This window comes from Clytia hemisphaerica, unplaced genomic scaffold, assembly GCF_902728285.1.
Source record: "Clytia hemisphaerica strain Z4C2 unplaced genomic scaffold, Clytia hemisphaerica genome assembly, whole genome shotgun sequence".
NCBI classification, from domain to species: domain Eukaryota; kingdom Metazoa; phylum Cnidaria; class Hydrozoa; order Leptothecata; family Clytiidae; genus Clytia; species Clytia hemisphaerica.
Genome location: NW_027103528.1, coordinates 2,998,766 through 3,010,355, shown reverse-complemented (window position 1 = coordinate 3,010,355; position 11,590 = coordinate 2,998,766). Strand labels below are relative to the sequence as shown.

At 36.5% G+C, this 11,590-nt stretch overlaps 1 protein-coding gene across 2 annotated transcripts; it reads right to left on the bottom strand.

Moving 5' to 3' along the window:
* Positions 1–6,653: 6,653 nt before the first annotated feature.
* On the bottom strand, positions 6,654–10,711 carry LOC136799549 (uncharacterized). Of its 2 annotated transcripts, XR_010845534.1 has the most exons (6): positions 10,600–10,711; positions 10,083–10,205; positions 9,419–9,781; positions 8,763–8,877; positions 6,779–8,148; positions 6,654–6,734 (listed from the first exon to the last, which is right to left on the bottom strand). XR_010845534.1 is itself a non-coding variant. In XM_067056267.1 (5 exons), the coding sequence occupies exons 1-5, from the start codon at positions 10,622–10,624 to the stop codon at positions 7,674–7,676; spliced, it is 1,101 nt and encodes a 366-aa protein (XP_066912368.1). In that variant the 5' UTR covers positions 10,625–10,711; the 3' UTR covers positions 6,748–7,673. The 2 variants fall into 2 exon arrangements, 1 of the variants encoding a protein (XP_066912368.1); XM_067056267.1 differs by lacking the exon at positions 6,654–6,734 and having other exon boundaries at positions 6,748–8,148.
* Positions 10,712–11,590: the final 879 nt, after the last annotated feature.

The window sequence follows — 11,590 nt, the reverse complement described above, 5'->3', positions numbered from 1 at the left end:
GTGCGACCCGATGGATCTCTTTTCATTAGCTGTCTACGCGAAAGAAAGGGAGGACCCCAGTAGCGTAGAAAGAACATTTGCTTAGGAGAGCAGATTTAACGACGCAATAATTATCTTTTTATGCCACGAATAGGTAAGTGCTTTGTCGTTAAAATCTGTTTTTCTACGCAGATCGTTCTTCAGACCTGTCTACGCTACTGGGCCCTATTTCTTACCCTGGCTTTGACTCTTGACTCTCTGTAATTCTGTGAATCTTTGGTATGATGCAGATCTAAGAATGAGCTTGAAAGCTTGCGCACTGTAGTCGAAACTTAAGCCCCTCCCCGATCCCAAAAGCTTTCCTTTAAGAATATTATACTGTTTGTTGTTGTGTTCAGATTTGTTGGCCCGCTAAATAAGGAAATGAGAAACCCTAACTTAAATAATTCCCTTCCACTTGTTTTTGTTATGAAGAATAATTCACCATGTTTGTTTGGTTAAATTTCTTTCTTTTTCTCTAATCACTCTCAGTGTTGGAGTAACTCCATTTTGTCATCTGTGTGATGTGTTGCATGAGCCTTTTGCGGAGCAGGTTTTTATCGGCATGCGTGAGTACAAGTTATTTTGCAAAGCTTTGGGTCCCTGACACTTGGATCTTTTATTATTGAAAAATCAATTTCCTTTCAGGGAACGTTTTGATATCCACAAAAACTTTAGTTATGTATATGAACGTATGGAGAATGTTTGGAAGCTATGAAGCCTGAAACCAATGCAGGTGTTCGACTTGGTTTTCGAAACGGACTTTGGAATCTAGCTCCCTCTTCTTTCTTGCAAAACTTGTGTTGTAATATCTTGTATTTAATATGTTTTGAAAAGCATTTATCTAATGTTTTCTTCTACAACGACACCCAACAGAAAGTTCAAATAGTTTGAATGAATACCTACCGAGTAGAGAGGTTCAAGGTAGTGTGATTTCTTGACAACAATAATATCTATCTATATATTACAGAACGAGTAAGGATTGCAAGAGAAGGGGATAGCTGCATATTTGATAGACTGACTTAGGAATAATGGTTCTTGGAGGCAAGATTTGATTCTGTGTCTTTGCATTCTATAGATCTGAATTTTTCTGCTTCTTAGCTGACTCAAAATATCATAACGATATTTATTCAATAGGATCCATAGATGGGTGTTGATTGAAAATAATTTTTCGATTCTGCTAGGCTTCAGGCCTATTTCCAACCTACTTAACCTTGACACGCTTTCGAGTTTTGCTTTACACAAATTTGCCACAATCAAGGACATTTTGCTCATGGTCATGAATTTATTTAGGTTCAAACATTTTTTGAATCTAACATTTAGGTTTAGAGATTTTTAGACAGGAGGCGCTAACAGAGCTAACAAAATATTTGCTCATAATTTGTGCTAGGGTGGCGTGAGATAGAGAGAAAGTTTTTCTTTCTTTTGTTAAAAAATGAATGCTCCGTGGATGAAAACTGTTAGGAGATGATCCCCTTTAAGGAATTTATGGTTCTCCCTTTATATTTTCACGTGTGTTTTTGTAGTGTGGCATTGCGTGTGGATAATGTGTTACTTCTTGTTATAACACCGACGTAATATGAAAAGGGGTTGATGAAGTATTATAACACCAATCTCCCTCGAGAAAGCTGTTGATGAAATTATATTTCCCAGCAAATCAAACGTTTGTTTATTGTCATTCAGCATAATTTGTCCATAGTATAAGAAAGCCGCGGCTTTCTTATACTATGATTTGTCATAGTCAGTCGTATATTTTAATCACTTTTAGAGCTTCCTTAAACCTAAGTAAAGCATAAGTATTTTAAGGGGCTGGCAGGAAAGTAATAGTCCAATTAAGTTTTGTTTTTTGTATTTGTTAAGTCCAACATCGGGCAATACAGGTTTCTGTTTCTCCGATGTTTTTTTCATATGTCTGGCATCTTAGGGTATTGGTTTTGATTTCTGGAGTCAGTAACTCTTCGTTCGAAAAACACATTTTTGACCATATTTATCATTTTGGGTAATCTTTTACTTTTATTTTCTGTTGTCCTTAGATTTTTCCAAATGGAGAATAAATAAAAACGAAAACTAAAAGAATTATATTACACTATAAAGACATCAATCAAACTTACATGAGCATGAGTTTTGGCAAAGTTTGTATCGAAACACAACCAGACCAACAAGAGAAACAAACTTCCGAACAAGGTTCGTCTGAATCAGAATCGTCATACAAAACACCACAACAACTTTTCTCCTCCTTTCAAATCCCGGACATTGACTCACCGGCTGTTTCCGATACATCAACGGAATCACCTGATTCGCCTTGCTCACCGGTTACTCAAAAATCACTGGAAAAATCACCGAAACTACAAAACATCAAACCCAACATTATTAAACATCCACCGACACAATTGAAATTAACTTCATCCTTCCCAACGATGCATGCACCAAAAATTTTCCCAACTTCAGTTCAAGCAACACAAACGACAGGAAAACCACTTCTCGTGCAAGGCCACGCCAACGCCCACGCCCATCAGCAATTTTATTTCATGAACCAAGGAGCTAACGGCTTTATCGGATACCAAACGCCCATCCCGCCCACCACCGCCTATCAACCAGGGATGTATGGCCTCTCGTCACCTTTCGTTGATCCTCGATTTATTTTTTCGCCCCAGCCGCCAACCTCCGCCATCATTAAAAAAGACACTGCGGCAAATCCACCTTTATCTAAGGAGATCAAAATGTTAGATTCCTCTCCTGCTTCCAGCTCTCTCAGACAAACATGTGCCAATATACAAGGACAAATGGCGGCTAACCAAATCCCGTTGTGTTTAGTACAAGATTCTCAAGGTCAACTACATCAACTTGTCTACACAGTCCCTGAGAATCTATATGAAAAATACGTCACTGCAGCCAAGAAAGGCTTTAAAGTCCGCGTCCAACCACACTTAGACAGTCTGAAAGTCGCTCTATCAAATAACGCAACCTCCAAACCAAAAATTGAAGAAGAAAACGAGAAAAGAATATTTAATGATGAGGACTTAAAACTAGTGAAAGATATTAAATTAAACGAACAAACTTCACCGATGAAAACTGAAACGCAGGATATTGAAAAAATAATTAGCAAATCGAAAGTGAAAGCACCCGAGAAAGGAACTAAGATATTAACCATGTCAGTATTGGAGCAGCTTAAAGAAAATTCGTGCAATAAAAACGAAAAAGAACGATTAACAGTAACAAAGAATCCGACGACGACGGCAACGAGAAATGTGACGCCTTCTGACGTCAACAAATCGCACACTACAGTGAAAGGGACTTCACAGTTTTCATCAACTCAAGATGACAAGGATCTGTCAATTCATTCACAGGAGCAAATTGTCACCGAGAAGGGAGATATGAAGATAAATGACAAGACACCCATCAAAATTGATCTGACATCATCACCTTGCACAGCGAGCGGTCATTTTGAGACGGAACAATCAATAGAAATAATTGATGAACCTTCCCCCACGCAACATAATAAAACTGTGTTGAAAAGAAAAATTCAAAGCCCACCTTTGATGAACACCTCGGATGAAAAAATATCTTCTCTAAAAACATTGAGTGATCATCAGATCAAGTCACCTACTCCTCTACCGAAAAATGATTTCGTTTTAGACGATCTGACTCAACCGAACGAATGTAACGAACTTTATCATAACATAAATACGATCGATGGTATCCTAGCTAAGAACTCGAACGCTCTTATCCCAAAGTCTGACGTCGAGGCTTTGTTAAGATGTTTGAAGCGTAAACTTGAGGAAAATGATATAGCTGAGCATTTAAGTAAGCGACACAAACTTCAGGAAAATAACGCACAATCTACACCAAACAAGTTATCTGACAACCGAAAGGCTTTCCATACAAAATGCAATAGTTATGATTATGATAGCCTAGATATGCTCTCTCCCGAGTCTCTTCCAGAAGATGAAAATTCTGTCTTCTATTCTAACACAGATATTCCAAGTGTATCTAGCTTGGGTTCCAGTAGCGAGAAAATCGTACCAAGTGTAACTTCCAGTCTAGATGCATTTGATACTAGTCTAACCGATTCTTCGCCGAATCTTCAAAATATGGGCGTTGATCAACATCTGGATTTGTTTGATAATTTCAAAGACGATATTTTTAGTACAGATAGTTTTGTTTATGGTGATATTTTACCGAACACAACCACAAACGATAAAATAATAACGAAAAACACAAATTTCAATAATAACACAAACATTCAAGATAAATTAATCAACAGTACAGATAATTTCAGCTTTCCATCTGGTCAGCAGAATTACGATATGGATTTATTTGATCATTTATGGAGTGAATTAGATAATTTATAAACTTAAAATTTGATGATGACAAATTTTTTATTTATATAGGGCTTTTCAGAGAAAATTTTCTTGGGGGTATGGTGGATATCGCGTACATCCAGTATGTTTATGTACATCAAAAGCCTGTATATAGAAATACCTCCTTCCTAGAGGGGGAGGGAGTGCCACCGTGTCTGTGATAAAGGACTGTTTAGAAGTGGTCAAAAGATAAGGTCATTTTTGTGGATATCAAAGGGGTCAAAAAGTGTGAAAGTCCAGGAGATCATAATGTTTGAACATCTAAACACTTTAACCCTTTCCAGACGCACAGGGCACGAGGTAGCCCCTACTAGTGACCAAACTTCAAACTGATATATCTCGAGATCTAAGCCTCGAGCTCGTTCAGCTATTGTTGGAAAGAGTGGAAAATTCTGAGTAAGATAGGCCGTCCATACCGGCGCCGTACCTACTGAAACGAGCGAGACGTTGTGCGGAATATTCTTAACTTTTTATTTTTACAAAGTACATTTCTCTCGTCTGGAAAGGGTTAAGTCTTAACCACTTTGAAGATGAAGCAAGCAAAGTTTTTCAATATATTCAATGCTGAACCTGTAAAAATGAATTCAAATTCAGTAAATTCTCCACCCTCCCCATCCATTTTTTTCTGGAAAAGCCCTGTTTTTTTTCACAAAAAGTGGCTTAGAATTTCTAACATGATAGTACATTTTATCTGTAGGTATTTATTTATGTTCTAGTAAAACACATCAAAGAGATTTTTAATCTTTATCCAAAAAGTTTTACATTCTGTTTTCGAGCCATAGTCTTGAGCAGTAATGACTGTGAAATTCTCATTTTTGATGTCCTTGATTTATTGAAGCTATTTTCAAAGTAGATTAGAACCTGTAAAGTAAAATAGTGACAATGGATCCGGGGACCCTCTACATTATCACAATATTTTTATCTGCAAGAATCAACACTGATTGAGGCTTCATCAACTTTTTTTCTCTATCTGACTCTTAACCTTTTGGACGATTACTTAACGCGTACAAACGTTCGCGAACAGAAACTTTCTCCATTTTTGCAAATTCAGCCCTTTTGTATTTTTCCTAAGCCATTCTTACGTGTAAAAATATTCATTTTTATGTCTGGATTCCTGAAAGTTTATGCTCGCAAAAAAGATTGTTTTGTGCAAATTCGCAATTCAAATTTTCTAATCCATTCAATGAGCATTAAAATGAATTCCACCGTGCTATATCCCCCAGGGGGGGGGGGGGGGGGTACTAGGGTTGCGCGAGCTGACGGGGGGGGGGGTGCCTCTCGACTTTCGACCCTTCGACCCTTACTGGGACTAAAAAGGAAAAAACAAAGGAACGTTTTGTGAATTTTACTAGCCTTATTGGGACAGATTTGACCAATTTTGACCAAAGTTCGATCTTTCCGGCGGTAAAAAGTTGAAATTTTCCTACTTCTCCGACCCCTAGTGGGACTAAAATTTGATTTTCTGATTTTTCCAACCCTTAGCGGGACTTGAGAAATCCAAAAAAGGTACCCTTAAGGGCGGCACACACCGTACCCTCCATTTGCCTGAGTACCCCCCCCCCCCCCCCCCGGGGCTATATCCATTGAGTTTCAAGCCGAAGGCTAGAGGTCAATCTCCTTGGTAGGATTTGAAGCCAACAAATCCTACCAAAGTTGCGCGGCCTTGAGCGACCCGCCAGGTTTTTACACAAATGACAGATTGAAACTAAAATTTACCGCTTAATTTCGAAAAATATATCACTCGAAAACAAAGGAATTGCTAGATTCAATCCGTCATCAAAAATACGGCGCATATTTTAAGGCTTCAATTTTTCTTGCCTGGAGAAAGGTTAGAGATTGACCTCTAGCCCTTCGGGCTTGAAACTCAATGGCTATATCCCTCCAATTACACTGGTAAATTTGGTCTAAATTTCGTCCCGGTAAATAAATTAGCCAAATTCAGCCTGAAATTTCCATTATGGAGAATCAAATTGGTTTGTATAGGATAATGAAATCATTAAATAGCTGTTTATAGGGATTCTCAAAATTATAATGTCTTTTCCAGTGGGTTATAAGGTGAAGTAATATTTCAATTTCATTTTTCATCGAGCATGCTTCAATGAATATGCCTTTCGTATTCGAATCTTCTTCTTATAACAACCAGTTAACCCAAAGTTCGCTTGTTCTTATTATTTTGGCATACTGAGCCTCAAGTTATTCTTATCCAGTTCTTATGTTAAAGTCGAAATAGATGCATTATATATTATATAATCGAATCAGCCATTTCCGATTGTTCTGACAATTCTTAAATTGTTCTAATTTTTGGCGTTTTAACCCTAATTGTTCTTATAAAAATTGTTCCATAAATCGTTTTTTCTATTTATTTTTTATCTAAAGATATTGTCTTTTTAAAACAATACATAACCTCATTAAAAAAATGAGGTCAAAAATTTGAAAAATAAAAATTATTGCTAAAAACTAAAAAAAATATATTTACAGATAAATGATTGCAAAATTGTAGGCTAAAGATCGTTTGAAACCATAATATAATATATCTGAAGATATTCTAAAATTGTAAAAAACTTGAACAGAAAACAAATAAATAAATAATAGATTTTGTCAATTAAAATTTTTAATTGGCCATCATTACGTAACACGTATTAAGTAGACCTCATTAATTATATACCATCACTAATTTGTTATTTCCTTATGCCAGCAAGTGAAACTATTTAATTTTTTACTCAATAAATAGAATCCATTAAAAGGGACAAATTATAGAAAATTTACATTTGTAATGGATCAAAATCATTTAGTGCTATTGTTAAGAAATACCCAAATATGTAAATTTAGGTATGGTTGATGAGAGCCTACTCATTGATATCAGACCTGCGATTTTACTAGGTTTAAAGTGTAGCAGTTACTTACGTAATGAAATTTCAATATCAACATTAAAGCTAATTCTTAAAAATAGATTTTCCATATAAAACTCCAAATTTTTATGACCGACACTGACTTTTCCAGGGCCGTTACCTTGTTTCGATTAACCGATTGAGTTTAAAGCCCTTAAATCTTTTTCAATCAAGAAACAGTGAAGTCCTAAGATTGCCGCTGGATTTAGAAAATCAGCTTGTGTCTAGCACTTTCTTCGTTTTCACGTGACATGTAAGCCTGGCGTTTGTGTGAGAACCCCTCGGGTCATGCTTTTAGGATGGGAAATAAGCGGCTTCATTTCTCATCCAAGAGTTTCATATCTAACCCCATCGGGGCTTTAAACTCAACGGGTTGGCCCTCGCCGCTTAATCATTAATTTGATATTTAATGCAGAGGGACTTCATCTGTGGCGGTTGGGTTAGTCGTTGTATTAGTAAACGTATTAGCGTTATCTTGTGTGTTTGGCGAGTTTCCCATTTGCGCATGTGGATTGTATACGTTGTCTGTTTCTGGTTGTCCGTAAGTTCCCATGGCTCCGTTGTTTGTGTAACTACCGGTCGATGGGAATCTAAGGTGTTCCGGTGTTGGTTCATAACCGGGATTGACTTGAGAATTGTCCATAGGGATTGATAATCTAGTTTGTGTACCATAATAAGCACTTGGATCTTGATTGTAATTCGCATTGTAAGAGTAAACATCGGAACCGATATCACCCATCGAGTATCGGGTGTGACCATCAACCACAGATGCGGATGGGGAGCCTCTGCGACCGTGTTGTCCTTCGTATTCACTCAAGTTTGTTGGTGTCAATTGTCCACGGTTAGCCATCTTCTTTTGGTATTCAAAAGCGCTTTTCTTTCTGTAAGGGAAATACGAATGATATCATTTAGTGACATTTTATTGTTTGGAGGCCCCGTCGAAAGCTGTTAGGTATAAATTGTACAATTTTGGACTAGAGGATTTTATTACCGACGTGGTTTGCTTGATTGGAATCTTTTCACGTGTATTGTTTTATGGAATATAAGAGAAATTTTTAAAAATCATTATTTTTCTCAAAGGTAGTTGAGAAAAATATAGAAGGAAGAATAATAGCTAATATCAACTTTCGATCTTTAATCTCATCCGGAAAGAGACACAGTAATTCGTCGCAAAACATAATGAGTTTCAGGAACAATTAAAAAGCTAATCATGTCATTATTTAAAGCTTCATATTAATTACTAAGGTAATGAGAGGGTTATATAATTAGGACGTGAGATGACTCAAACGGAAACCCGTTATTAAAAATAAACAACTCGTGGTTTTTCTGATCATTTTGTTTCATCGAAAAACACATTTTCTTTGAAATTGCGGAAAGGTATGTTTTTCAGTATGATATCTAACTGAATTTGATAATTCTTTAAACTATCCTGCTTGGCAAAAATACTGTTTAAAGATCAATTTTAAAGAATTTGATAAGTTACAAATTTTCTTACCCTTTTTCGATTTTTCTGTGTCTGTAGAACATGAGACAACCAAGTGTAAATAAGATAACTGCACCAACTGCACCAGCCCAAACGTAAATGACTGTCTTGGCATTACTGTCAACCTCTGTAGAGAAGGAAAAAGAATAAGTTGAAAATAATATGAATTTCTTCAATGGCAGGTTTTAGATCCAAGTATTGAGTGCAGAGGTAAATGTAAAAAGTAAAGCGTGTATATCATGGATTAATAAGGCTAATAACTTTTCATTATCTTTATTTGAGAACAGTCTCACTTTGATTATTTTCGAGAGAATCTCAATTTCAAAGAAAATCGATTCGACTGCCTCTAAATTTCACCCTAAAACACTCCCATCTCATAGGGTTTGGAATATTTTCTCGATTCTATGTGAAACTAAGATCAAAGGAAATAGTCTGACAGAGAGAAGGACAGATGTTATCAAAGTGACGACTATGTAACTAACGGCCATTAATCTATCGAACCGTCACATCCGTCAATACGAGAAACGCGAAGAAAAACAAGAAACGTTTTAATTAAAACTCTTTTTCATTCGAAAGCCAACTCAAAGTTGGATGAGTAAATTATTGAGCACTTCATAATGAACACAAAACGGGACTATCTAAAACCCTGACCGATTGAGACCCCTTACCTTGTATACATCTGTTTTCTTTGACTTCATAACCTTCTGGGCATCCACATCTGAAGGAATATTGTGTATTGATACATTTTAATCCATTGTAGCACGATTGTTTTCCGTCGACGCATTCATTGAAATCACTGATCTCGGCTACCGTAGTTCCCGCCGCAACATCTGACGCTACAGATTGTAATTTACGACGCTCGGCTTCAGTAAGTGCTTGATAGAATGTCACAGCGTATAAATTGCCGAGACCGACTGAGAAAGATTTTGTGATTTTTTGGCTTAAGAGTTTCAATTTGAAGCCGTTGGTGATGTCAGATGTTCGGATACCACTGGGTGTTGATTCGTAGCGGATGGTGTATGTCTCTGCGTCTAAAATGTGAAGAAAATATTTGATCATAAATAAGCAGTAGAGTTTCCATAAGTCGAACCTCTATGAGTCGAATGTTTCCTTAACTCGAATTTCGCTGGCCTCTTCAGTAACCAAACCCTTATTAATAAGCCTCGATAACTCGCGAATTTTCAATAACTCCAACTTAACTTTCTCCAACGATCTAGTTGAAGGTGTATACGTGCATTGTTCTGACCTTCAAACAAAACAAAATGTTTTTTGTTTCATACTTCAGATTCTTCATCAAGTGAACGATAAAATATTCAAGAATGAATAACTTACATTGGTTGCAAATGGGGCCATAGAAACCATCAGGACAAGTACACGTGAAATCTGCACCACATTGGCCGTTATTTTGACATCCACAGCTTGCTTCCACCAGCAAACATTGGGAAGCGAACAAAACTGTTGAATTGAAGAAAATTGGATTGGTTGAAACATTACTTGTACTTACTTGTATATCAAATACTCAAAAAAGATTTTGTATAGTCATTTAGAACTTTCAAAAGCTACAAATAGTGGCAACAGATATTTTTTTCGTTATTATGAAGTGGTATATTTTCACTGCTCGTCGACCAGTACAGGAAACTTTTATCAAGAAAATGGTATAGAAAAATAAGCAATAAGAGTCAAAAAATAATGTGCAGGATGAACCCTGTGCTGTAGAAATGAAAAATTTTGGAATCAATTTTCCTCTGGTCAATCTGGGTCAATGTAGTTTAGGCGCGTTGTGTAAATATAAAAATATTTACATGACCAAGGTAAAGAAAGTGTTTTCAAATTTTAAACAAAACCTTACCAGCTAATACAACCAACTTGAACATCTCGCCCAAAAAATATAAATCTTTCTTAATTTTTTTTGTATTTTGATTTTTTCGTGTTATATATATACCAAGGGTTAGGTATCAACTGTCAAGTTATAGGAGAGTTGGGCAGCATTTTCTGTGTGCATTACGTAACCCATTATTACAAAAATGATAGAGCTAATTAAAAAGAATCCATTGTTCTTTTCATTAAAAATGTTCGAAAGAATAGAAAAACGATTAAAGAGAATTAATTGCGTTTTGTAACATTGTGGCAACGATTGCTTGATTGATTTTTTTATTCGTCGATCACCTTTTGTTTCGAATTTCCGGTGCCGTGACAATGTCATTGCTGCATCTCTTACCTACCGATTCCTCTTGATTTCATCGAGAAAAACATCTATGTGTTTTGAATACTTTTTTATAAGAACAATTTATTAATGGGTTTGAATGTCTTATTACACCTTTTCGACCGTAGCCGCCAATTGCCGCGCTGGCATTCTTTTGTCCGTTTTACCACCGTAAAACTGTCCCAGTTTTTTTTCGCACCTATTATAGACAATAGAAAAAGTGTAAAAATAGGATTGGATCGAGTTTAGGGTGGTAAATTAAATAATAACGTGGCACGCACCTAACTGCGCGACTACGGTCGAAAAGGTGTATACAGTTACAGATTTATAAATTGAATTGATTTACGAATTCGATATCTAGAATGGTAAAATTGAGATTAAGTTTATCGAATTTTCCCAATAATAAACGTTCGATTGAGGTTCGATAATTCAAATTCCCCCAAAAGGTTACCCTATATGAGGGACAGAGTTTTATATTTTGAGTGTGTGCGACCCTAATTGGGACCCTGACCAGCAGCACATCCCGTACCCCTTTTTGCCCCCCCCCCCCGGTGTACAGTGTTTTAAATCCAAAATTGGATTTAATGAAACCCTCTTAGAAGGGGCACTTAGTATTATACAACGGGTATACAACCTG